This window comes from Stegostoma tigrinum, chromosome 22, assembly GCF_030684315.1.
Source record: "Stegostoma tigrinum isolate sSteTig4 chromosome 22, sSteTig4.hap1, whole genome shotgun sequence".
Taxonomy (NCBI): domain Eukaryota; kingdom Metazoa; phylum Chordata; class Chondrichthyes; order Orectolobiformes; family Stegostomatidae; genus Stegostoma; species Stegostoma tigrinum.
This window is the reverse complement of record NC_081375.1, coordinates 35,141,219-35,167,593: the sequence shown is the minus strand read 5'-3', so window position 1 is coordinate 35,167,593 and position 26,375 is coordinate 35,141,219. Positions and strand designations below refer to the sequence as shown.

Genomic DNA, 26,375 nt, shown 5'->3' with positions numbered 1-26,375 from the left:
AGTCGGTAAGTGCTCTAGGGCTTCCCTGAGTCTCAATTTCCCAACACGGAGAACTATCAAGCAGCTTTTCCAAGCCTTATCTACACTGAAGTAGCCAACATGCAACATTTTAGCTGCAAAGAGCTTCTTCCCTATTCCTAACTAAGTCCAACTGATAACTGACTCCTTGAACCTCTTTTTTAATGACTCTTAACTGCAGTCTTTCCATTTAGCTGAAGGCTCCCCTGATTTTGGTTCTCTGAATTTAGCACCAGTCTAATCACTTGTGTATTCCCCAATCATGTCATAAGACCATAAGACATAGGAGTGGAAATAAGGCCGTTCGGCCCATCAAGTCCACTCCACCATTTAAATCATGGTTGATGAGCATTTCAACTCCACTTCCCTGCACTCTCCCCGTGGCCCTTGATTCCTTCTGAGATCAAGAATTTGTCGATCTCTGCCTTGAAGGCATCCAACGTCCCACCATTGATAGCCATACTTTCACCCATTTAGTCTTGATGGCCTGAAATTTGATCCATACATCCCCCATCTTTCTACCTCCTTCTCTTCTTTTAATACCATTTTTGAAATGTGGTCACCTCCACTAATTCATCATTATTTCTCTGACTGAACCAGTCTGAATTACCTTCAGATAATATTTCATGTACAAAACCTTTAATATAATTTTGCATTTGTAGCCCAGTTATATTGTGGATCAATTACAGTACTCCTGCTCCACGTGAAATTTTGAGAAGAGCCACAAACTTAAGGTTGAAAAGAAAATGCTTCTCATCTACGTAATTTAGTTCCATACAAGGACACGTGATTACCAATTGAATCATCATGAGAACTGAAAAAATCTGTACAATGATTCAATCTTCCAACATGGCACAAAACTTCTCCAACCAGAAATTCAATTTAGATACAATTCACACTATAAAGCCAATAACACCATCTGCTGGTAAATATGGGTAGATATATACACAAATTGTCATGTGTATTTGCATTATAATTTAAACATAGGACATAATCTTTTTTGCTTAAGTCCCAGTTTTGTCAAGGTTTTTGGAGGTTTTTTCACTGTCGGGCCTAGTGAGTTCTCTCACCATATGTTACCAAACTTACTGTGTTAATTACCTGCTGTGCCCTATGGCGTCTCTCATATCTGATTCTGCCCTATCTTACCAGGTTTGTTCCCAGAATAAATGATCACTCAGTGGATATTGTGAGAAGACCGGCAACCCTTTCACCAGTGACATTTGAATGTGGGTCCAAGACAGGTGTCAGAGTGTCCTCCCTTTGTGATGATATTGGGCAGTAACTCAGTGAGAGCAGCGCCTCTACCAAGTTGCTGCACAGGCTGAGACTCAATATGGATGATGATGATGGAGACATATCTGGTGTTATCAGGGTGCAATATGACATACTGTGTGGGAAAGTGTGTTCAACCCTGAAATGCTGCTTGGTCATAGACCAACCTTGGTCAAAGGTTGTTCAGAGCAAGCAGCGAGCTGAATCTGCAGGTACCCACTCTGGTTTCTATGTCACATTGTCTCAACGTCAAGCTTGTTTGGTGAGATGGAAAGATAGAAAAGACAGAAGATAGTGAGATAGAAAGCTGAATATTAATGAGTCAATTTGGGTCATCAACAAGCTTTTAACAAGTAATAATCCTCCTCAATTGGCATCTCACCATTGCCTACTGAGAAACTCTACACTCCATTCCAGTGTTGGCAATGCCATCTTCCAGATAAAACATTCAACCTGTATTCCTTTTATAGTGTGTGTTAAAGATTCTAGGTACAATGTAAAAAGAGCAGGCAGATCTCCTGAAATCTGGGAATTTAGTCTTTGACCAATCTCATTAAAAGATATTAACTGACTACTCATCACATTAGTGTCTGCAGAGTGCTTATGTGTAAATTATTGTCTGTCACATTTATTTACAGATACATCTACTAATCAACCGGTTCAGAAATTTATTACATTCCAAAATACATTCAATCCTTTACATTATTAAATAAGTCAGATTTGAACCAAGGTCATCTGGCTCAGAGATAGGAATAGTACCATTGTGCCATAAGAGCCCTATGCTTATCTGTATCACACCAGTTAGTCCAGTTAATCGTTGTGTGGCATTTTGGGATCTTCTTTGGATATGAAAGGCATGATATAAATGCAAGTTCACTCTTTCAATATCAGCAATCTAAAAAATCTAGTGGATTCTGCAATTCAAAATATTTCCAGTCTCTTCTTATTAAAGTTCCTCAAAGGCAGTTATTATCCCTCTATAACATGCACAGCTAAAAGCTAACTTTAGGACAGTGCACAGATTATCCAATTCTATTGGCATTTGTCCCTCATAACTGGCCTAAAGTAGATATACAGCATCATCAATGATAAGTGCATCTGCAGGAATTTTGATTTCAACATTGAGACCTAACTGGGATCCTATATTCCTGAATAAGACACGAGAAAGTAAGCAGTATTTTACAGTTATCTCATTATCACTTTTATTGTCTAATCTTACTAACTCTGCTCTAGGTTTTCCACTTATTTAAGACTCTCCTAATCTGACTCCCCTAAACTTAGCTTTAAAATAACCACCTGTGTATTCTTCACTCCTGTCACCTCACCATTTTGCAGCCATACTTTCAGCCGCCTAGGCTTAATGATTTGGTATTTACTCTACTCTTTCTCACTGATGGTCCCTTGCAGACAAGGATAACTCTCTTCTGCTCTCAGGGTGAGTCCATAGGTAGCTGTAGAGTCAGATGCAGCTTCCGCAGATTCTGCCACACCTGGGGCAAAAGGTGGATGCGGGCAGTGGTGGGTGAGCATTGGTGTGGTTGTATGGTCCTCGTGCTGTTTTTGCCTGGCTTCCACTTTTTCCATTGGCAAGTCTCAAGGTGCTTGATGCATTCCTGATTCTTCTTCACCACTTTGAACGGTCTTGGGCCAGTGATTCCCAGGTATTGGTAGGAATGCCACTCTTCTTCAGTGAGGCTTTGAGGATATCCCTGAAGCATTTCCTCTGTCCATCTGGGGCTCACCTGCTGTTTCAGAGCTGGGACTAGAGACCTGCATGGGGAGAAATGTATCAGTCATGTGGAGGACTTGCCCAGCTATCGCAGCCGATCAAGGGTGTTCAGTACCTCAATGCTGGCGACATTGGCCTGGTCGAGGATGCCGGTGTCAGTACATCTTTCTTCCCGTGGATTTGCAGGATTTTGCGCCGACTGCAATGGTGGTACTGCTCCAGTGCCTGAAGGTGTCTGCGGTAGACAGTACACATTTCAGAGTCATATAGGAGGGCTGGAACCACCACAGCTTTGTTATTCATGCTCTTGGTGTCGAATCTGATGTTTGCCCTTGAACATCCATTTCCTCGGGCAGCTGAAGGCTGTGCTAGCACACTGGAGGCAGTGCTCATCCTCTTCATCAATATCTGTTTTGGTCGACAGGACACTCCTGAGGTACTGCAAGTGGCCAATGTTCTGTAAGGCATCCCTGTGGAAGTTGATGATCAGCGGTTTGCTGCACAATGCCAGGCCAGGTTGGTGGAGGATCTTCGTCTTGCAGATGTTCAGGGTGAGACCCATGCTCTCATATGCCTCAGTAAAGGTGCTGATGATAGTCTGGAGTTTGCAGAAATGCAAATATTATCCATGTACCACAGCTCGAAGATGCTAGTTGGGTGGCTTTGGTTTTGCTTTGAAGGCGGTAGAGATTGAATAATTTCCACTGGTCCTGTAGGTTAGCTCCACTCTGGTGGGGAACTTATTGGCGGTGATTTGAAGCATTGCAATGAGGTAGATTGAGAAAAGTTCTGAGGCAATGACGCAGCCCTGCTTGACACCCATCCAAACAGGGAATGGGTCCAGTGATGGAGTCATTTGTCATTACACGACTTCCATGTTGTCGTGGAGCAGACAAAGGATGGTGACAAACTTTGTGGTGCAGCCAAAATGAAGAAGGGCACTCCACAATGCTTCCTGGTTGACCATGTTAAAGGCCTTTGTAAAGTTAAAGAAAGCCATGTACAAAGGAAGTGAAAACTGCTGATGCTGGAGTCTGAGGTAACACGGTGTGGAGCTGGAGGAATACTGCAGGCCAGGCGGCATCAGAAGAGCAGAAAAGCTGATGTTTCGGATTGGGGCCCTTCTGGATCCAACCCAAAACATCAGCTTTCTTGCTCCCCTGATGCTGCTTGGCCTGCTGTGTTCATCCAGCTCCACACTGTGTTATCATGTAGAAGGGTAGGTTCTTTTCTTCCATTTTTCTCCATCCATCTCTTCTCTGAATGCTGTTTATCTTTTGTAATACAGCAATTTTTGTTTGCTACACCAACTTAAAACTCCTTCAAATGCTTTTTTTCAAGATCATGGCTGCCACATAACGTGGAACCTACTTGTGCTAGAGGTGGGGAGGTTTGGAGGTGGGAAGGCAACTTAATAAAGTCAAGGTGGCGGCATTCCAGAACGTTGCATCCTCCCACCTCTGCAATTCTTGGCTTTCCCACCCAGCTGCCAATGGAGGTTCCTAACTAGTCAATTGTGACCACTTAAGGATCACAAAAGGGCCTATTCCTGTCTGGACTGCAATTATCTGAACTCCAGTCAGGGTATGTAATAGCGCAAACCTGCAATACATGTTAGGAAGATCCAGAACTCCGAGTCAAAAAGTGTGAGAAGCTAATTTTTAACAATTATTTTGAATGTCCAAAGAGTGGCTAAGCTTTTAAACATCTAAAATGTAAATTAATGCATAAATCTACAAAATCTGGACAATTTAGGTGTGATATTAGATCACTCAAAAACTACCCACTTGCACCATATTAAAATCTCAGTTAAAACAGAACTAAGCTGTATCTTCCAAACATACAGTAGAGTAAACTCCGTTTCCTGAGCCTGACCAATAGAAACCTGGTTGTGATTTTAAATGCCTTATCCAACCAGCAGAAAGACAATGCTTAAAGGGTAAAAATTTTAAAATATAAGGTGGAGTATATGAATAACATGTAAAAGTCCTGATTGATGGAGATTATAAATAGCTAAGTGGTAGAGTTGTGAGGAGATGCTGTAAACTGAGCAGCAGCTGAGGCTCATGGTTCACCTGATAGGAAATAACATTTGAAGATTCATAAGACCATAAGATATTGTAGCAATAATTAAGACATTCAGCCTATTTGAGTTGACTCCATGTTCGATCATGGCTGATATGTTTCTTGACACCATTTTGCCATCATCTCCCTGTAACCCTTGACCCCTTTACTAATCAAGAACCTATCTGTCTCTGTCTTAAATATATTCAATGATTTTGCCACCACAGCCTTTCATGGCAATGAGTTCCACAGATCCACCAACATCTGGTGGAAGAAATTCCTCCTCATCTCAAATCTAAAGGGTCGTCCCTTCACTCTGAGGCTGTGCCCTCAGGTATCAGTTTTAACTATGAGTGGTAACATCCTCACCACATCCACTCTGTCCAGGAGTCTCAGTATTTTGTAAGTTTCAATGGGATCCACCCTTATCCTTCCTAACTCTGTTGAGTACAGACCCAGAGTCCTCAACTGCTCCCCTTTTGACAAGCCCTTCATTCTAGGGATCATTCTTGTAAACCTCCTCTGGACCTCCTCAGCACATCCTTCCTTAGAAATGGGGCCCAAAACTGCTCACAGAGTTTCAAATGCAGTCTGACCAGAGCTTTATACAGCCTCAGCAGTACATCTCTGGTCTTGAATTCTAGCCTTCTTGAAATAAACGCTAACATTTCATTTGCCTTCCTAACTACCAAGTGAAGCTGCATACTAACTATAAGAGAATTCTGAGCTCAAACTACAATGTCCCTTTGGGCTTCAGATTTCTGAAGCCTTCCTCCATTTCGAAAATAACATGTTTTTTTTTCCTGCCAAAGTGCATAACATCACACTTTCCCACATTTTATTCCATCTACCACTTCTTTGCCCATTGTCCAAGCCTATCAAAGTCGTTCTCACAGCCTCCTTGCTTCCTCAACATTGACATTTCCTCCATCTATCTTTGCAGCATACACAAAATTAGTAACAATGCCATCAGGTCCTATGTCTAGATCGTTAATGTATAATGTGAATAATTGTCGTCCCAACACTGACCCCTGCAGAACTCCACTAGTCACTGCTGAAAAGCACCCCTTTGTCCCCACACTCTGCCTTCTACTAGTCAGCCAATCCTTTATCCATGCCAGTATCTGACACTGACCTTGACTACTCACACAAGTCCACTGAATTTCTTGCAGTAATGCATTAGATTTTTGAAGTTTGACTCCCAAGTATCTTTTGCCAATCCTTTCTGAACATGTGGCTGGCAGTCTGCTTGATCTCTCTCCCCCTCTCTTACAAGCCCTCTCCTGCTTTCCACCTCTAGAATGTCCAAAAGAAGGTATGTACCATGCTTCAATGTTCTCTCGGGTCAAAATCACCTCCAGCAATTTTGCCAGTACTGGTTGAAACCACAATACCTTCCTATTTTAAAAGATGAAAATTAGCTTTAAGCAGTGCAGAGTAGCTTTATTGGTGTCAACTAGTCATACTGGTCTCTTGCTGATGCATCTAGCAAGGCCTGTGGTGGCTGGATACTAAAATCAACCAAATAGCCTGGCAACATGAAGTCAATGTTCTAGCTGCATCAAAATTATTTCCTGTACTATTTTTGCTGCAAATGAATGTAGAAACCAAAGTTAATAATATTCAGACAGCAACATTCAATGAATGCAGGATAGTCAGTTGGATGCAGTCAGTAATATCAAATCACTACTTTTTTATATTCATTCATAGGATGTGGGCATCACTGGCTGAGACAGCATTTATTGCCCATCTTTAATTGTCCAGAGAGCAGTTAAGAATCGACCACCTTTCTGTGTGTCTGGAGTTACATGAAGGCCAGACTAGGAAGAACTGCAGTTTTCTTCTGTAAAGGACATCAATGAACCAGACGGATTTTCCAACAATCAGCAACTGTTCATCAACCATGGTCATCATTAGACTCTCAATTCCAGATTCTTATTGAATTCACATCCTGGCATAGCAGGAATTGAACCCAGGTCCCCAGAACATTACCTGAGTTTTCAGATTGTAATGTTTAATAATAATACTCAAATATTAAATTATTACTTCACTATATGTTTTTGTATGATGATTCAGGAATGATTTAAACAGGAAACCCGATGAGGTAGGAGCCAGAAATTAGGAATGCTGAATTTAGATATTGCAGTGACATCACCGATATATACATTTCACAATTAAAAGTATATTTGCAAAAACTTACATTATATCCCAGATGATGCAGGTACCATCATAACTTGCTGTTACACATTCTTGGTCATTTTTCTTAATTTTAATACATGACACAGTTGATGTGTGCTCCTTCAGACCTGCAGTAAACTTTTGGCTTTTTGGAAAAATTTCCCATATCCGAATCTGAAATCAGAAACGTAAAGATTGATTTAAAATGGGTAACTGGAGTGATAATCCAATGGAGATGGCAAAGCAGGATTGACATAAATGGATTGCAATGGAATACAGACATTACACATTCAATACAATGGAATACTGATGTTCCCCTTTCTGGAGGTGGCGAAAAGGAGAAATAATCAGATGAGTTGGCCTTGGAGGAAAAACTTGCTTCTTCACACCTACTCTCTAATTACGTCTGGGTAAGAGGATCCATGGGTCGGCCTTCTCAACCTGCCACTAATTAATACCATTAAGTGTTCAATAAATGGCCAGTTAATGATCTCAACTAATCACCTCTCTGATCACCTTCATCCTCACAGTTGAGAAATGGGGCTCGTTTCCAAATTGCAAAACCATGGTAACCAGGTTTTTGCGTGGAACCTCCAATATCGCCAATAAGAAGCAATTGAGGTGTGAATTACGGTCAAAGGGGTAGCCTCTGAAAGCACGCTTGCCTTTGCCTCTGACCTCCCACCCCCCGAACACCCCTCCAAGACCCCTACCTCATTGGAAGCTTATAGAACATAGAACATAGAACATTACAGCACAGTACAGGCCCCACGGCCCTCGATGTTGTGCCGACCTGTCATACCGATCTGAAGCCCATCTAACCTATACTATTCCATGTACATCCATATGCTTATCCAATGACGACTTAAATGTACCTAAAGTTGGCGAATCTACTACCATTGCAGGGAAAGTGTTCCATTCCCTTACTACTCTCTGAGTAAAGAAACTACCTCTGACATCTGTCCTATATCTTTCACCCCTCAATTTAAAGCTATGCCCCCTCGTGCTTATGTCAAGTACTTGCCTTGTTGCCATTGGCTTCCCCAAACAGTAGGCCTTAACTGGCAGACTTTAGGATCCAGAAGCACAGGCTCTGGTTGAGCTTCTTCATCATCATCATCAGTGTCTAGGTCTGTCAGTCATTGAGTATCTCATTCATCCTTGCCTGTCAGTTCGTCATAAGCTGATTGGTGGGTGATTGGATAGTTTTTTTTTGGCATTCTGGTGGTGAGTTTATCACCACCTAATAATATGCCTGATCCACACTTTAAATAAAATTTGGGAAATTTTTATTAACAATGTTAAGATTTTGCAGAATGTAGAGGTTACATGCAGAGGAATGAAAGGCTGTAACTTGCAATCATTGGGATATCATGTGGACCACAACTGCTGTTGAAAATGCTGTTGCATCAATTGCAGAGCCAAAAGGGGTTCTTGTGACGCTGTGGTAGTATAGCCAGAAGACCTGGGTTCAAGTCCCATCTGTTCCAATGATGAGTCATAACACATCTGAACACGATGAATAAAAATACCAACTGTAGTATCAGCAATGGCAAGATAAACCAAGTAAGTCGAAATACCTTAACCGTAGCCATCTAGCTGGCACTTTGGTTTCTATATAAAAAAACAGTAACTTCAACTACATGTACAACACAGGTAACAACCAAGGTGGATCAATTTAAGGAATGTTGAATTACGTAACAAATAACCAGCTTTTACATTGGAGCTGACATAAGCATGAGCACAGGATCAGACTCTTCTTTACAGAAATCAAACAGGTTTATAAGAAAAATAGGTCTAGATTAATTGGTTCAGCTGAGAATAGGGGAAGGGAGGATCCAGGGACAGGCAGCAGCACTTAAAGACAGAAGGACAGGTGATGTATTGCACCTGCAGAAAGAGAAAATTCCTGGGCACCAGGAGTTTGAGGGCAAACATGTCTGCAATAATTACCTGTGGGTTTAGAAACTTCGGCTCAGATTCATTGAACCGGAGACCAGGCTGCAGAAACATCAGCAGAGTGAAGGTTGTGGACACTTGGTACGAGAAGGCAGCCACATCTCTATTACAGGTAATTCTGATTTATCTAATAGTCAGGGACGAGAGGGTCTTGATTGCAAGTGAAGAAGGTAAGGGGTTTGAGAAAATTCACATGGAGAAAACTCAGCCTTTGCAATTGTGTGACAGTTTGTGGTGCTTATAACCTTTATGGACAGAAGTTGGGATCATAGGGTAGATTAACAAATAGATCATCACACCATGGTACAGCAGGACATTCAAGTGCGGGGACAAAGTAGGAATGTTGCAGTAGGAAAGAACAGTTTAGCCAGAGGGGTCCAACCTCATTGTTCCCCAACCCCCGCACGGCCCGTTTCTATCTCCTTCCCAAAATCCACAAACCTGCCTGCCCTGGTCGACCCATCGTCTCAGCCTGCTCCTGCCCCACCGAACTCATCTCCACCTATCTGGACTCCATTTTCTCCCCTTTGGTCCAGGAACTCCCTACCTACGTCCGTGACACCACCCACGCCCTCCACCTCCTCCAGGACTTCCAATTCCCTGGCCCCCAACACCTCATCTTCACCATGGACATCCAGTCCCTATACACCTGCATTCCACATGCAGATGGCCTCAAGGCCCTCCACTTCTTCCTGTCCCGCAGGCCCGACCAGTCCCCCTCCACCGACACCCTCATCCGCCTAGCCGAACTCGTCCTCACCCTCAACAACTTCTCTTTTGACTCCTCCCACTTCCTACAGACCAAGGGGGTGGCCATGGGCACCCGCATGGGCCCCAGCTATGCCTGCCTCTTTGTAGGTTACGTGGAACAGTCCCTCTTCCGCACCTACACAGGCCCCAAACCCCACCTCTTCCTCCGGTACATTGATGACTGTATCGGCGCCACCTCTTGCTCCCCAGAGGAGCTCGAACAGTTCATTCACTTCACCAACACCTTCCACCCCAACCTTCAGTTCACCTGGGCCATCTCCAGCACATCCCTCACCTTCCTGGACCTCTCAGTCTCCATCTCAGGCAACCAGCTTGTAACTGATGTCCATTTCAAGCCCACCGACTCCCACAGCTACCTGGAATACACCTCCTCCCACCCACCCTCCTGCAAAAATTCCATCTCCTATTCCCAATTCCTCCGCCTCCGCCGCATCTGCTCCCACGATAAGACATTCCACTCCCGCACATCCCAGATGTCCAAGTTCTTCAAGGACCGCAACTTTCCCCCGACAGTGATCGAGAATGCCCTTGACCACGTTTCCCGTATTTCCCGCAACACATCCCTCACACCCCGCCCCCGCCACAACCGCCCAAAGAGGATCCCCCTCGTTCTCACACACCACCCCACCAACCTCTGGATACAACGCATCATCCTCCGACACTTCCGCCATTTACAATCCGACCCCACCACCCAAGACATTTTTCCATCCCCACCCCTGTCTGCTTTCCGGAGAGACCACTCTCTCCGTGACTCCCTTGTTCGTTCCACACTGCCCTCCAACCCCACCACACCCGGCACCTTCCCCTGCAACCGCAGGAAGTGCTACACTTGCCCCCACACCTCCTCCCTCACCTTTATCCCAGGTCCCAAGATGACATTCCACATTAAGCAGAGGTTCACCTGCACATCTGCCAATGTGGTATACTGCATCCACTGTACCCGGTGTGGCTCCCTCTACATTGGGGAAACCAAGCGGAGGCTTGGGGACCGCTTTGCAGAACACCTCCGCTCGGTACGCAACAAACAACTGCACCTCCCAGTCGCGAACCATTTCAACTCCCCCTCCCATTCTCTAGATGACATGTCCATCATGGGCCTCCTGCAGTGCCACAATGATGCCACCCGAAGGCTGCAGGAACAGCAACTCATATTCCGCCTGGGAACCCTGCAGCCTAATGGTATCAATGTGGGCTTCACCAGCTTCAAAATCTCTCCTTCCCCCCACCGCATCCCTAAACCAGCCCAGTTCTTCCCCTCCCCCCACTGCACCACACAACCAGCCCAGCTCTTCCCCTCCACCCACTGCATCCCAAAACCAGTCCAACCTGTCTCTGCCTCCCTAACTTGTTCTTTCTCTCACCCATCCCTTCCTCCCACCCCAAGCCGCACCCCCATCTACCTACTAACCTCATCCCACCTCCTTGACCTGTCCGTCTTCCCTGGACTGACCTATCCCCTCCCTACCTCCCCACCTAAACTCTCTCCACCTATCTTCTTTTCTCTCCATCTTCGGTCTGCCTCCCCCTCTCTCCCTATTTATTCCAGAACCCTCACCCCATTCCCCTCTCTGATGAAGGGTCTAGGCCCGAAACGTCAGCTTTTGTGCTCCTGAGATGCTGCTTGGCCTGCTGTGTTCATCCAGCCTCACATTTTATTATCTTAGCCAGAGGGGATTGAGACAGTTCTCTGCAAACAAGAGAGAACGTTTAACTGGCTGTGTTTTCTGTTCAGTGGGACGGTTTGCAACATATTTTCTGAGCTGGAGAAAAGCTTGTGGACAGATGGGAGAATCCACTGGTAATGGTCTATATAGATACCAAAGACAGCTAGAACTAGAAAAGAAGTTCTGTTTAGGGAGTATAAGCAATTAGGAGTAATGTTTCCCAAAAAGTAAAAAAAAATTACAAAGGAAATAATTTCTGGATTATTGTTTGAACAATTAGTAAATTGCCACAGGCAAGTAGTATTAGAGAATAAAATGTGTGGCTCAAGGATTGTGGGAGAAATGGGTTATAATTCATTGAGAAGTGGCACCAATATGGGGCAAGTGGAAGATGTACTACCGGGATGGTCTTCATTTGAACAGTGGTGGTACCCCTGCACAGGTAAGTCACATAACTATTGTGGTAGAGAGGACTTTCAATTAAATTGTGGGAGTGAGAGATCAAGTATGGGAATATGTAATAAGTTAAGGAGAGAAAACTAATCAGGACAACAATGTTGCAAAAAGGACAGAGAAAATTTGAGCATACAAATTTAAGAGAGTGCCAGCAGATAAGGTCAGACATGACAAAGATGGTAAAAAGGTTACTGGTTCTGTAGCTGACTGTACGTAGAATTTGTAACAAAGTGGAGGAATTGGCAGCTTAAACAGAAAGAAATATACATGAACTAATCATCAATACAGAGATGAGAGAAGACAAAATTTGAGACTGAATATTTAAGGGTACATGACATTTCAGAAGAACAGGAAGCTCGAAAAATGTAGAGGGATAGCTCTGTTAATTAAAGATAGTATTATTACTTAGTAAGAATTGGCCTTAGTTGTAAAGACCAAGATGTAGAATTGTTTACGGAGGGATATGAAATAGCAAAGATGTCAAATAACTTATCAGAATAGTTTATAGTGCCCTAGGAGCAAGAGAGATGCCCCAAAGACAGTCACCACTACCTACAATAATGGGAGACAGGACAACCTGGAGACAGTAACCAGCACCTAAAAAGAATCAATATAGAGGAGGACTCTCTATTTCAGTAACAGCACGAGACCGAGTCTGGAGAGAAACGCAGTGGTGTTGTCAGAGGTTCATCCTGAGCAATTCTGTGACACAGGACTCTTTGCTCTACAGGAGCACAGGGACGCGTACCTAGATAAATGTCAACTGCACCCAGATGGCCACTGACTTGGTCTGCCCAAAACCTGGCCTTCCACTGCAACGAGTTGACCGTGATTGAATATTGCAGACTGGTACATTCCAAGGTCCTTGAGGAACTTGCGTGCTGAGGAGCTTGGGGCAGCTGCCACCAAAGCTGTGTAGGAAAGACCACAGTCTTTCTACCAAAATATAATGATGGTCTGTTACATTTAGGATACCATAGTTGCCTTAATGGGAATGTAAACAGTTTCTTTTCATGATTAGGAAATGCCATTTGTTGCCACAGGATTGAGGCAGAAATGGATAATGTCAAAATTCCACTGTATTTTTTGCAAAGTCTGTATGGACCTGTTTTGTGTTTGCTACATTTACTGTTCGATAATTTATGAATGAAGTATATTTCTGAAATGAAAAATAAAGCACGAGGGAGAGAGGGTTCAGTAGTTTCATAAAGAATGAAGAGAGAGTGGGATCAGCAACTTCTCAAACAGTGCAAGAATTCAGGGCCAGCAACTCCATAAAGAGAAAAGCAGACCTGCTCAAGAAAGCCATGGTGACAGAGACTAAAATCAGCAGCAGTGAGCCCCTTCAACTTGTTTCACCTGTCAGAGTCACTGTGGAAAATCACAGTGAAACAGTCAACATTGCTGACTGTTTCTTCATGTCTCTTTGACTAACTGAGTGACTTAAATCACCAGGTGTTATCACAGCTGAACAGCACAGTTAGGAAATTGAGCAGAATCTTATAGGAATCTGAGCAATGTGGATTAGGTGAGATTTGTGGCACAATCAGGTGAGAAATCCATTGAGGCCTGCATTGGCATCTGGAAGAACTCACTGCATTTTTCATGTATTTGTCAAGTGGTGAGTTGCCAATTAAGGAAATTTTGGCTTGTTAAATGTATTATTAATAATGCATTGCACCTCATTGTTGTTTAGCATTCCATCTTACCAAATCTGCCAAACAAGCTAGATTTCAAGAAGTCTTGACATGAAGGTCAGAGTGAATACCAGCTTGCCATTGGTTTTGTGGAGCCACCACATTGCTCAGCACCAAACAGCATCAGGGCATGATCCGTGGCTCCACCCACATGCACCCTTCATCCACAGACATTGGTATCTGACATTTACCAACCCCACGCTACCATTATGGCACCTGCAAGATGCTTGGGAAGCACAGGCTTACATTGCAGTGTTTGCTGGCAACTAGCACAGATAGGCTGCTGCAAGAGCACTTTCTTTGCAAGGAAAAGCACTGAAAGGTTGAATAATTGATGTGGGTCTGGGATCTCAATAGAGCAGGCAGTCCCTTTTTGATGTAATGTCTTGTTCACTCATCCAGCATGGCATCTTAAGCAAGTTAGTGCACGTCCTAAGGCTGATGCTGAATGAATGATGGAAATGTTGGTCTTGTGGACTGCCACAAGAATGAGTCCATGGGCCTCAATTATTTATCACTGATATTAATCACTTGGAATAGGGGATAGAGTGTAATGTTTCCAAATTTGCTGACAATACAATAAAAAGGTGGGAGGGCATATTGTGGTCAGTACATAAAGAATCTCAAAACGGTAGAGATAGATTGAGTGAGCAGGAAGAATTTTGGCAGATCGAGTTTAATGTAGGTAAGTGTGAGGTCATGCACTCTGGTTGGAAGAATTAAAAACCAGACCATTATTTAAACAGAGAGATTCCAAAGAAGTGCAGTGCAAAGGAATTTGGGTTGTCCTGCACAAGAAACACAAAAAACTAGCATGCAAGTGTGCCAATGAATAAGTAGGCAAACGCAATTTTGGTATTTAATTCTAGGGGTTTGGAGTTTTAAAACACAGCATTCTTCTTACAATTATACAGGTTATCAATGAGGCTGCACCTGGAGTGCTGTGTCCAAGTATTTAAGAAAGGATGTATAGGTATTGGATTCATGAGGCTGATCCCTGGGATGAAGGGGTTGACTTATCAAGAATGATCAAACAGGTTAGTCCTTTATTCATGGAGCTGACAAGAATGATGAGCAGAGATAGTAGGAACTGCAGGTGCTGGAGAATCTGAGATAACAAGTTGTAGAACCAGATGAACACAGCAGGCCAAGCTGCATCAGAGGAGCAGGAAGGCTGACATTTCAGGCCTAGACCCTTCTTCATAAATGGCGAGCAATTTTACTGAAAAACACAAGATTCTGAGGGAGTTTGACAGGGTAGATGTTGAGAAGATGTTTCCACAAATGAGGGAAATCTTGAACTAAGGGACATAGATTGTAGACTTGCTTACCAAGCTGACTTGTCCTCATTCAGACATTTTGTCAGCCGTGCTAGGTGACATCATCACTGGAGCCTCCGATGAAGTGATGTTATTCTACTCCACTTGGAATTTATACTGTCCAGTCCATTATGATGAGTAGTGTCATTTCAGGTTTTGACATGTATGAGTTTGTACATGGGGTCCAATTCTAGATGGTTGTTGACTGCAGATGTGATGGCATGACTAACTCTCCTTAATATCAGCACAATCGGACAATGAAGGCTTTCCGGTTAACTGGGACAAGGTAATCATAGTAGTCCAAGCCAAATATAGGCATGCACGGGAATTCCTAGAAACCTGGTTCTCTATCCATAATGCGATCATCTAGAATTGGACCCCATATACAAACCCACATACATTAAAATTGGAAATGGCACTACGTACCATAACAGTCCAGGCAGTACAAATTACAAGTGGAGTAGAATAACATTGCTTCGCCAGAGACTCCACTGATGATGTCACTTAGCATGCTGTCAAAACATCTGAACGAGGACAAGCCAGTTCAATGAGCAAGTCAACAACATCACCCACAGCCCGCGCTACAGATCTTTGCCAAAACTGTAAACTAAGGGACATAGTTGCAGAATATTCCCCTTATTCTGTACTATATCCCTTAGTTTAAAGTTTTTGCCATAAATATATGGTTCATTCATTTAGATTCTGAGCAATAGTGATCTCCAGGTTCTTGATGGATTTGGGCCATGGTAACCTCCAGGATCTTGATCTTCTGGGGAATTTGGCAATGATGATGAAGGCTATTAATGTTCCAAAGAGATTGCTAGACACTTTCTTGTTGAGGAAGGTCATAGCTTTGCATTTGCATGGCACAAACGTTACCTGTCATTTATCAGATCGAGCCTGAACACTCTTCAAGACTTGTTGCATGTGGGTATAGACTGATTCTGTCTTCAGGAACAATAACTGGGATGTTGTCAGTACATGTAGCCTTTTCTGGATCCAGTGTGGTCAGCTGGCCCTTCACATTAGGCAAAGTGAATTTGTTTTATTCATTCATGGAATGTGGGCATTGCTTGGTCAGCATTTATTGCCCGTCCCTAGTTGCCCTTGAGAAGATGATGGTGAGTTGCCTCTTGAACTGCTGCAGTCCATTTTCCAGTGGTCCCACAATGCCTTTAAGGAGTAAGTTCAAGGACTTTGACACAGTGACATCAAAGGTGCAGTGATACATTTCCAAGTTGGATGGTAAGTGGCTTGGAGGGGAATTGCAAGTGGTGGAGTTCTCAGGGATCTGCTGCTCTTGTCGTTCAAGGTGAAAGGTTGTAAATTTGGGAGGTGTTGTCTAAGAAGCATTGAGAAATTTCTGCAGTGCATTTTGTAGATGGGACACACTGCTACTACTGAACATCAATGGTACAAAGAGCAAATATTTGTAGATGAGGTACCAATCAAGCAGGCTACTTTGCCCTGGATGGTATCAAGCTTCTTAAGTGTGTTGGAGTGACACTCATCTAGGGAAGTATGGAGTGTTCCATCACACTTCTAACATGTGCTTTGCAGATGTATTGGCTTCGGGGAGTTGGGACGTGAGTTATTTGCTGCAGGAATTATATCGTCTGACCTGCTTTTCCAGCCATTGTTTTTGAAAGGCTAGCCAAATTCAGTTTCTTGTCAATAATAATCCCCTATGATGTTGATAGTGGGGGTTGCAGTGATGATAATGGCATCTAATGTAAAGAACTATGGTTAGACTCTCTTGTTGGAGATAATCATTCTGGCATTGTGTGGCATGAATATTGCTTGCCACTTTTCAGTGTAGATGGATATTGTCCTAGTTTTGTTATATTTGGATATGGATTGCTTCAGTATTTGAGCAGTTGCCAATGCTGCTGAACGTGGTGCAATCGTTGGCAAACATTCCCACTTCTGATCTTATGATGGAGGAAGGTCATTTATGAAGCAGCCAAAGATGGTTGGGCATAGGATGTTAATCTGAGGAAGTCCTACAGAAATTCCCTAGAGCTGGGGTGACTGACCTTCAAAAACCACAACCACCTTCTTTTATGCCAGATACAACTCCAACTAGTGCAGAGATCTCTCTGTGATTCCCATTAACTCTAGTTTTGCTCAGGATTCATGCTCAATCAAATGCGACGTTGATGTTAAGAACTGTCACTCTCTTCTCCCCTCTGGAATTCAGCAATTTTGTGCATGTTTAGAGCAAGGTTGTAATGAGATCAGGACCCGAGTGGTCCTGGTGGAATCCAAACCAGTTATCAGTGAGCAGGTTACTGTTAAGCAGCTACTGCTTGTCAGCACTGTTGATGGCACCTTCCATTACTTTAGATTGAGAGTAGACTGATGAACTGATATTAGCCAGGTTGGAACTTTCCTGATTTTTATGTAAAGGACATACCTGGACAATATTTCATATTATCAGGTAGATGGTGTAGCTGTATTGAAAAAACTTGGCTTAGGATGCAACAAATTCAGGGGCATGCCTTCAGTAGTTTTGCCAGTTGTTGTAAAAGCCAACAGCTTTTGCAGTAAGTAATGCATTATTTGCTCTCTTTGCTGTCTTTGCTCTCATGTGGAGTGAGTCAAATTGACTGAAGATTGCCATCTATGATGTTAGGATCCTCTAGTGGAGGCCAAAATGGATCATCCACTTTGCACTTCTGACTGAAGATTGCTGCAAATGCTTCAGCCTTCCCTTTTGCACTGATGTGGTAGGCTCCCCTATTATTGTAGATGGGGATATTTTTGGAGGCTTTTCTAGTAGCTTGTTTATTTGTTCACCACCATTCACAACCGGATGTGGTAGAACTCCAGAGTTTAGATCTGATCTATTGGTCGCAGATTTGCTTGGCTCTGTCTATCACTTTCTGTTCATGGTGTTTATCTCGTTGTTGTTTCAACAGGATGACACCTCATTTTTATAGGTATGCTTGGTGCTGCTCCTAGCTTGCCTTCCATTGAACCAGGGTTGATCACTTGGCTTGATGATAATGGTAGAGTATAAGATATGCTGGACCATGGGTTTGGAGTTCATGTTGGGATATGATTCTGCTGCTGCTGATGGCCTACAGACCTGCTGTTGTGGAACAGGACGTACCCAGAAATGGAGGCGTTTGCAAAATGAGCTATAATGTATAATTTGCTGAGTGCAGTTATTGGCGGCTATTGCTTGGCTGGTTTGTGAAGAAGCTCTATAGTGCCTTGAAACAGCTGAGTATCTTGATAGGCTGTTTCACAAAGCAGTTAAGCATCACTACATTGAAATCAAACATAGGCTAGATTAAGAAAATATAGCAAATTTCCTTCCCTAAAGTGCATCAAAGATTCTGAATAAACCGAAGGTCAATGGGAATTAGGGGTAAACTCTCTACTGCCTGAATTCCTACCCAATAAAAAGCGACATAGTTGTGGTCATTAAAGGCTAATTATCTCAGCCCCAGAACATTGTTGTCAGAATTCCTCTAGGCATTGTCAACCAATGACAACTCTAATTTAAAAAAATGTGTACAAACAACTTCCCTTGACATTCGTCAACATTATCACCATTAAAATTCCCAGAACCAATGTTCTGTGGGGAAGTGAGCCACCATTCACCAGAAAGTTAACTGGACTGGTCATATCAACATTGTGGCTACAAGAGCAGATCACAGGCTTGAATTCTGTAGCCAGTGACTCAACATAAGCCTTTTGATGGTCTACAACATGCAAGTCAAGGGTGTGAAGGAATACATTTCACTCAGCTGGATGACTGCAGTTCCACTAACATTCAAGGCAAAGCAGTTCAATTGACCCCATCTACACCCTACGCATTCACTGTCTCTGCCAACAAGCAATGCAGTTGCAGTGTGTACCATTTACAAGGTGCACTGCAACATGTTTTCTTTGACAACTCATTTTATTACCGAGAAGAACAAGGCAAACAGGTACATGAGAATGTGGTCACATGACAGTTCCCCTCCAAGTCACACACCATCCTAACTTGGAAATGTATCACAGTTCCTTCATTGTCAGAGAGTTAAAATCCTGCAACGCCATGTTCAACATCAATCTGAGGATACCTTCATCACATGGACTTCAAGAGGTCGAGACAATAACTCACTAACAATGTGGGATGGTCAATAAATACTAGGTGGGGAGTGCCCATTTCCCATGAAAAAATGGAAAAATATCCTTCCTCATTCCTCATATTTCCTTTTACATTCCATCTCCTGATCAATCTTCCAATTTTCCTCCATCTTTCAGTGATTTGTGGGACCGATGGCAGGCTATTTTAAATAGACTTACTAGATGGCTACTCTGACATTTTCTTTGCAATATAGAGAATTTCCTATTGCAATGTAAAATATCTAGTCTGTACAAATACTTTAAGTGCAACATAATAGATTTGTTAACCCATGGGATTAAAGAGACAGGGGGAGATACACACAAAATTACCTGACAGACAGACAGTATATGGTGGTGAACATTTTCTTTCAGATTGGAGGGAAGTATATAGTTGTGTCCATCAGGGTCATTGTTCAATTTATAAGTGATTTGGATTAGGGTTTGACAGATATAACTTCAAAGTTATATCAGAAAATTAGTGACTTGTACATGTAATAAACCATGAGATGGATTCAAATACATTTCGAGTGGACACACTGCAGATGAGTGTAAATGACAAATTTCAGGGGAATTTAAATCAATGTATTAGAGAGAGGGAATTAAGATGATGAAGTTAGATTAGGAAGGATGGGAAGAGGTTAACTGGGCTAGTAACAGGAATGACGGATTTCAGGTGAAGAAACCAGGGAATCTGGGATTATGCTACTTACAGTAGGGAAAATTATGGGGAGATTTAATACAGTTGCTCAAAATTTTTGATGGTTTGATAGGGCAATAAAGGCAAAACCACTTCAATGATATAAGAGTTAATTGGTCACCAGAAGTGATAGATAAATGACCAAAAAAAATTTCATGCAACAGATTGTTATGATTTTGAATTCACTGTGTGAAAGGTTGGGGTGAAAGAAGCTCCTACAACCACTTCCAACTGAGAACAAATACTTGGAAAGGAGAAAAAAAGATAGGGCCATGGGATGATGACAGGGGAGGGGACTAAATGGACAGCTCTTTCATAGAGCTGAGATAGGCACAATGAGTAGTCTGGCCTCCTTCTGTGTTATAAAATTCAAAATCTGTTGCTGAGCCATTCTGTACCATAAATACAGAAGGCAGAGAGATAACAGTTTTAAGAAGTCAACCAATATCACCACAGAGCAAACAAGGTGTAGAGCTAGATGAACACAGCAGGCCAAGCAGCATCATAGGAGCAGGAAGGCTGATGTTTAGGGCCTAGACCCATGAAGCATCTTGGCCCGAAACGTCAGCCTTCCTGCTCCTATGATGCTGCTTGGCCTGCTGTGTTCATCCCCAGCTCTACACCTTGTTATCTCAGATTCCCAAGCATCTGCAGTTCCTATTATGTCTCAGCACAGAGCAATAGTTCAGCATCATGTAGAACCACCGTGAATAGAGCTCATATTGTGATTATGATAGCGAATGCAGGAAAATATTATAAAGGTTTTTTTTCCATACATTAGATTGTGATGTGTTGTACATACCTGTCCTTCACCACCTCCACTGATTATTTTCTTGCAGTCACTAGTGGCAGCAATCGCAGTGACACCATCATGATGAGCATTATTGATTGTATACATTAATCTGCCAGTCTCTGGTGTAAAAGCACGAATCTTCCCATCATTCCAAGCTATGGAAATTTCAGATCGGGAAATGGTTCACAAAATAAAGTGAAATATGTCGAATAAAGAATGATGAAATTTTAATGGTTTTACAATTTGAATAAATGCTATTACATACCACTGATAATACTTTTCCCATCACGCATAAATTCAATGGCATTGCAAGTCATGTTTGGCACAGAGATTCGCAAGAGTTCTTTATTGGTGGGTGTATGCCAGATTCGTATTTCAGCCTTAGAGCATGTTCCAAACAAGTCTGAGGTTCCACTGCATTTGAAACAAATAGATACTAATCAAGAAAGCCTTTTTTCAAGATTTCACTTCAATATCTTTTGCAAAAAGACCATAATGAATTAAGGTAAATTCCTGAAGATTTTCTTTGGCTTGTTTGTACTGCTATGGCCTCCATAGCGACTGATAAGTTTCAAACAGAAACTGAAACTTCCAGATATTGGCTGATAGAAGGACACAACATTTCTTTCATATTTAGTATCGTCAATGAATCTTTCTCTACCAACATATTATGGTGGTAACACAACGGTTAGAATGCATCCTCTCTGTGCCAGGGACCTCGGTTCAATTCCAGCCTCGATCGACTGCCTGTGTAGAGTTTGCATGTTCTCCCCATGTCTGCGTGGGTTTCCTCCGTCTGTTCCAGTTTACTCCCAAAGTTCAAAGATGTGCAGGTTAGGTGTGTTGGCTATGCTAAAATGCCTTCTAGTTTCCATGGATGTGCAAGCTAAGTGGATTAACCATGGTAAATATGGGGTTGGGTCTGGGTAGGACGCTCTTTGCAGGGTGAGCGCAGACTTGATGGGCTTGATGGCCTCTATCTACATTGTAGGGATTCTGTGATTCAACGGGATTACAATTGACCAGTAACTGAACTAAACTATCCATTTAAATATTCTGCTTAGAACTGGAGGTCAGAGGCTGCAGTATATAACTGACCTCCTCATTCCTCAGCGCCTGGCCATCATGAGCAAGGTAAGAGGCAAGAGTGTGATGGAATACTGTTCACTTGTGTAGATGGCTGCAGCTCCAACAACACTCAAGAAGTTTGGTGCTGTTCAGAAAAAAGCCTGCTTGCTTGATTGACACACTATCCATCACATTTTACCTTCACTCTCTCCATCACCAATGCTATGTAGCAGCAGCGTGTACCATTTACAAACTGTACTGCAGTTACTCACCAAGGATGTTCTGACTGTCTTTGCAGACTCATGACCTCTACTAGCTAAATGCGCAAGGCGGCAGATATGTGGGAACACAAGCACCTCCAAGTTCCCCTCTAAGCCACACACAACCCTGTCCCGAAACAATATTACCTTTCCTTCACTGTCATTGGATCAAAATCCTGGAATTCCCTCCCTATCAACGTTGTGAGTATACCTGTACTCAAAGGTAAGCTGCCATCTTGAACGACTGCTTTCGTTTGAGTACAGGTATGCTTACAATGGGTAATTTGGGATGGGTAGCAAATGTCGAACTGGCCAAGAAAATCCACATCAGCTCACGGATGAATAAACAAAATCATTTTGACTTACTGTCACACATGATCCCTTCCTTTCATGTACTCGAAACATAAAGTCGCTATTATTTGTTAGGATCCTTTAAATTGTTTCTTGCTCCATGTGTCATAATCTAAAGTCCTTCCCGATAAATGAGGCTGATATTTCTCATCACAGTGCCATTATGCACTAATTTGTAGGACATTAGTAAAAAGAAAAATGAGTAGAAATCTGTAATGTCACTTCATTGCCTTCTTTCTCCATTACATGCATTTCTGGTGTGTTTAGAGCAGGTAGCTCCTTTGTGAAACAAGTGAGAGATTTACTCAAAAGTTTAAACATAGAGCAACATTGTTCTGAAACCTCCCAAATCTTCTTCCATCCATCATGGCAACTCATTTCAATACTCACATCTACAGTTTGGAGGTCATTTCTAAACTAAATTTCCTAATTTGTTTGTGTGTGCTTTCTGGTAGAATTTGGTTGTCATGAGCCTTTGAGCTAAGTGTTTCATTACTTTTTGTCTGCAGCACCACTATTAAGATTTCTTTTTTAATTAAATCTGGGAAACCACAGATTTAACTGTCTGATAATGACTTTGGAAAGGTATCTTCACAAGATATACAAAAATATCTTCTAAAGGTCTGGACCAGGAGAGAACTTCATGTTGAAATGTGCTATGAACTATCAGAGTACCCTACTGCGAATGCAATCATAGAGTGGGTACAGTGAATGATAGGAGAAATGAAATATTGTCTTAAATCTGCACACAGGGCTTCTGATCTCTTCAGCTTTGCCTTTGCCTTCTTAATTCACTGTTCCATCACCTTTGGATAGTCAACTGATGTATTAAGATGCCAGTTGTGTCTTTCTGAAAACTTTCAAAATTTTATCAATGTAGCATGCCTGTCTATTGCTCCCACCCCTTTCAATTTCTCTTGTATGCAACTGTTCTCATTCACGGTGAGCATATTCTTTATACCTGCTCTGAGCTGCACTTCAATGTTTCAGTCTGATGCAAATGAACTGATCCAGTAAACGTTACTCCTATTTGGACTGTACCATTCAGGTGAAAAGTGACTTGCACGTTCAGAATAAAACGGGCTTCCTGTATGATACTCCTGTTGTTTCTTGGAGATCTATGTCTCTGTCACTAAATTTTTTCTGCCAGCAAAATAATTCAATGATAATTTAAACATTTTTAAAATTAGGTGACACTGATAAAGCAATTGGATGAATCTTAAGCCATTGTTAAACACTAATGCAATAAATATTAGAAATCAAAATATTTAAAAGTTTTTTGATTTGTAATATAGATAAAAGATAATGAAGTGTTTAATTGTCCATAAATACAGCATAAAATTCTACAGACCTACCAGGGAAATGCTATATCAAGAACAGCATCACAGTGACATGTGGTGATCAAATCCTCTTTAAATTCAGTGAAATTAAATCGGTATATCTGGGAAGTAATGGTCCCAAGAAAGAACTGGTGTCCTTGACCACGAAGGCTAATTGAAGTGATACCACCATCCACCTGCACTTTTCTGGAATAAAAATAAAGATCTTCCCAATGTAGTTTTAAAGTAGTGGGTGAAGAGCACAAATTATACTATGTACCGAATTAAATAGGCATTAGGTTAAATGAAATATGTAGTGTGTTGTACATTACAAACAACTTCATTTAGTTTCTTAAGTACCAATTGGTCTGTATCTTGCATTGGCAACAATAGCAAAACTGTCAGTGTTCAATGTCATTCCTTCTCTGAAACTGACTTTTGTAATTTGCATATGTACAGTTAAACATGGGAATCCAAAACTTATTGTTGGTAATTCAATGCTTCCAATAGGGTGTTCTTATGAGGTTACAGCCCTCCCCAGAAGTAGAAACCACTAAACTGATGAGATAATGTCTCACTATAAAAGTTGTTTCAAAAGTCATATCCAACAGAATGATGAACAACTGACTAAATGACACATTAAGCTCATAATTGCATCAAGTTGCATTCACTGTCCCTGAAAACTAATTTTATATTGATTGATTGTCAAATATGATCAAAAATTATCAATAGGTACTTTTAGAAGCTTCAGAGATAATGGGAACTGCAGATGCTGGAGAATCCAAGATAACAAAGTGTGAAGCTGGATGAACACAGCAGGCCAAGCAGCATCTCAGGAGCACAAAAGCTGATGTTTCAGGCCTAGACCCTTCATCAGAGGGGAGAATGAGGAGTGGGTTCTGAAATAAATAGGGAGCGAGGGCGCGGCGGACCGAAGATGGATGGAGGAGAAGATAGGTGGAGAGGAGAGTATAGATGGGGAAGTGGGGAGGGGATAGGTCAGTCCGAAAACTTTGTTACTTTTAGAAGCTTATTTGACACTTCAGTTTCAACCTTAATCCCATGGGTATGTCTCAAAGATTTATTTCACTTTTGCAAAATATTATTTTAAGGCGAAAGTTACAATACAATTTACTTCATGGTTTGCTATCCTTCAGAATACTTAATTATCCTGCAGGATAACATCACTGTTACTGGAAGCTGGGAGATCCCCTTGACTTGGCACTCGACTCAAACTGACACTAGGAAAGGGAATTTCAATGATCACTCAACCTTTGTCAACCTTTCCTAAAATGTCATTTAAATGTTACAAACATCGTTAAATTAGTGGAAAGAAAGTCATGGGATGGACCTATGATTTTACAATTTTATTCCTTGCAAGTGCCACTGTCAGCTCTGGGAAGAACTAATTTTTTAAAAATATGTTGATTATTCTGCCACAGAATGTGTAGAAAGCCCTCATTTGGATCTAAATAATGCATCTTATTAAAGCAAAGGTACATGTTACATGAAGGTTGTCAAGACTGTGGCTCAGTATTAGCACATCTGCTGTTGTGGGTTCTAGCCCCCTTAGATAATAGATGTGTTATGCTGTGTAGGGCTGAGATGGTGGACTGAGGTCCCATCTGGCTTCTCAGGAGGAAATAAAGGATTTCATTGGTGCTGCTTAGTATATCTACTTGCCAACCTCTCTAAATCAAAACTCCATGCTTATCACTGAAATTGATCCACAAGTGGCCAAGTTTTAAAGTGCTTATGTTCCAACTTTTAAACCAAAAGACTTGAATTCAAGTCCTATCTGCTCCAGAGGTATGTCACTAATGCCTGAACAAGGTGATTAAAATACCGAAAGTTATCTGGATGGAAGGATTGAGTGGCTCATGGGTACTCTTAAAAGTCTGCAATATGTTGAGTGTTCTAACAAAAGAAGAAAATATATCTGCAATTACATTTTAAGAGACCAATCTATGGATGAAAAACTTGCAAGACACAGTGTAGACTATAAAGACAGCATTTAACAGTCAACTGTGTTGTTATTGGCCTGGAGCCAGATCAGCTAAGGGCATTAGGTTATTTCCCAAAAGATATTTCTGAATGAGTTGGGAGTTGCAGCAATCTAGTAGTTTCACAGCCACCAATATTATTTAACTAGGTAAATTTAAATTCCTCTGCAATTATGTGATTTGAATGCACGTCTCCAGATTTTTACGTCAGGCTTCAGGATAATGAGTTCTGTAATATATATATACACTAATCCTAGCTGATGGTAATACTGGATAAGTTAACATAGAACATAGAACATTACAGCACAGTACAGGGCCTTCAGCCCTCGATGTTGTGCCAACCTGTCATACCGATCTGAAGCCCATCTAACCTACACTATTCCACGTACGTCCATATGCTTATCCAATAATGACTCAAATGTACCTAAAGTTGGCGAATCTACTACCGTTGCAGGCAAAGCATTCCATTCCCTTACTACTCTCTGAGTAAAGAAACTATCTCTGACATCTATATCTTCCTATATCTTTCACCCCTCAATTTAAAGCTATGCCCCCTCGTGCTCACCGTCACCATCCTAGGAAAAAGGCTCTCCCTATCCACCCTATCTAACCCTCTGATTATTTTATATGTT

The 26,375-nt window shown here is 42.0% G+C and overlaps 1 protein-coding gene across 4 annotated transcripts in view; it reads right to left on the bottom strand.

The window, feature by feature from the left end:
* Window positions 1-26,375, bottom strand: part of cfap52 (cilia and flagella associated protein 52) — a 78,489-nt gene that overhangs the window by 30,904 nt on the left and 21,210 nt on the right. For 3 of the 4 annotated variants that reach the window (XR_007249841.2, XM_048554807.2, XM_048554805.2), the window contains exons 8-11: window positions 23,777-23,947; window positions 21,008-21,156; window positions 20,752-20,897; window positions 7,287-7,438 (exon numbers count right to left, since the gene is read on the bottom strand). Coding sequence is in view for 3 of the 4 variants with exons in the window: in XM_048554807.2 (XP_048410764.1) it covers window positions 7,287-7,438; window positions 20,752-20,897; window positions 21,008-21,156; window positions 23,777-23,947 (618 nt within the window). In the remaining variant the exon portion in view is untranslated. The remainder of the gene's footprint in view (window positions 1-7,286; window positions 7,439-20,751; window positions 20,898-21,007; window positions 21,157-23,776; window positions 23,948-26,375) is intronic. The other variant, XM_048554808.2, reaches the window with a different exon arrangement.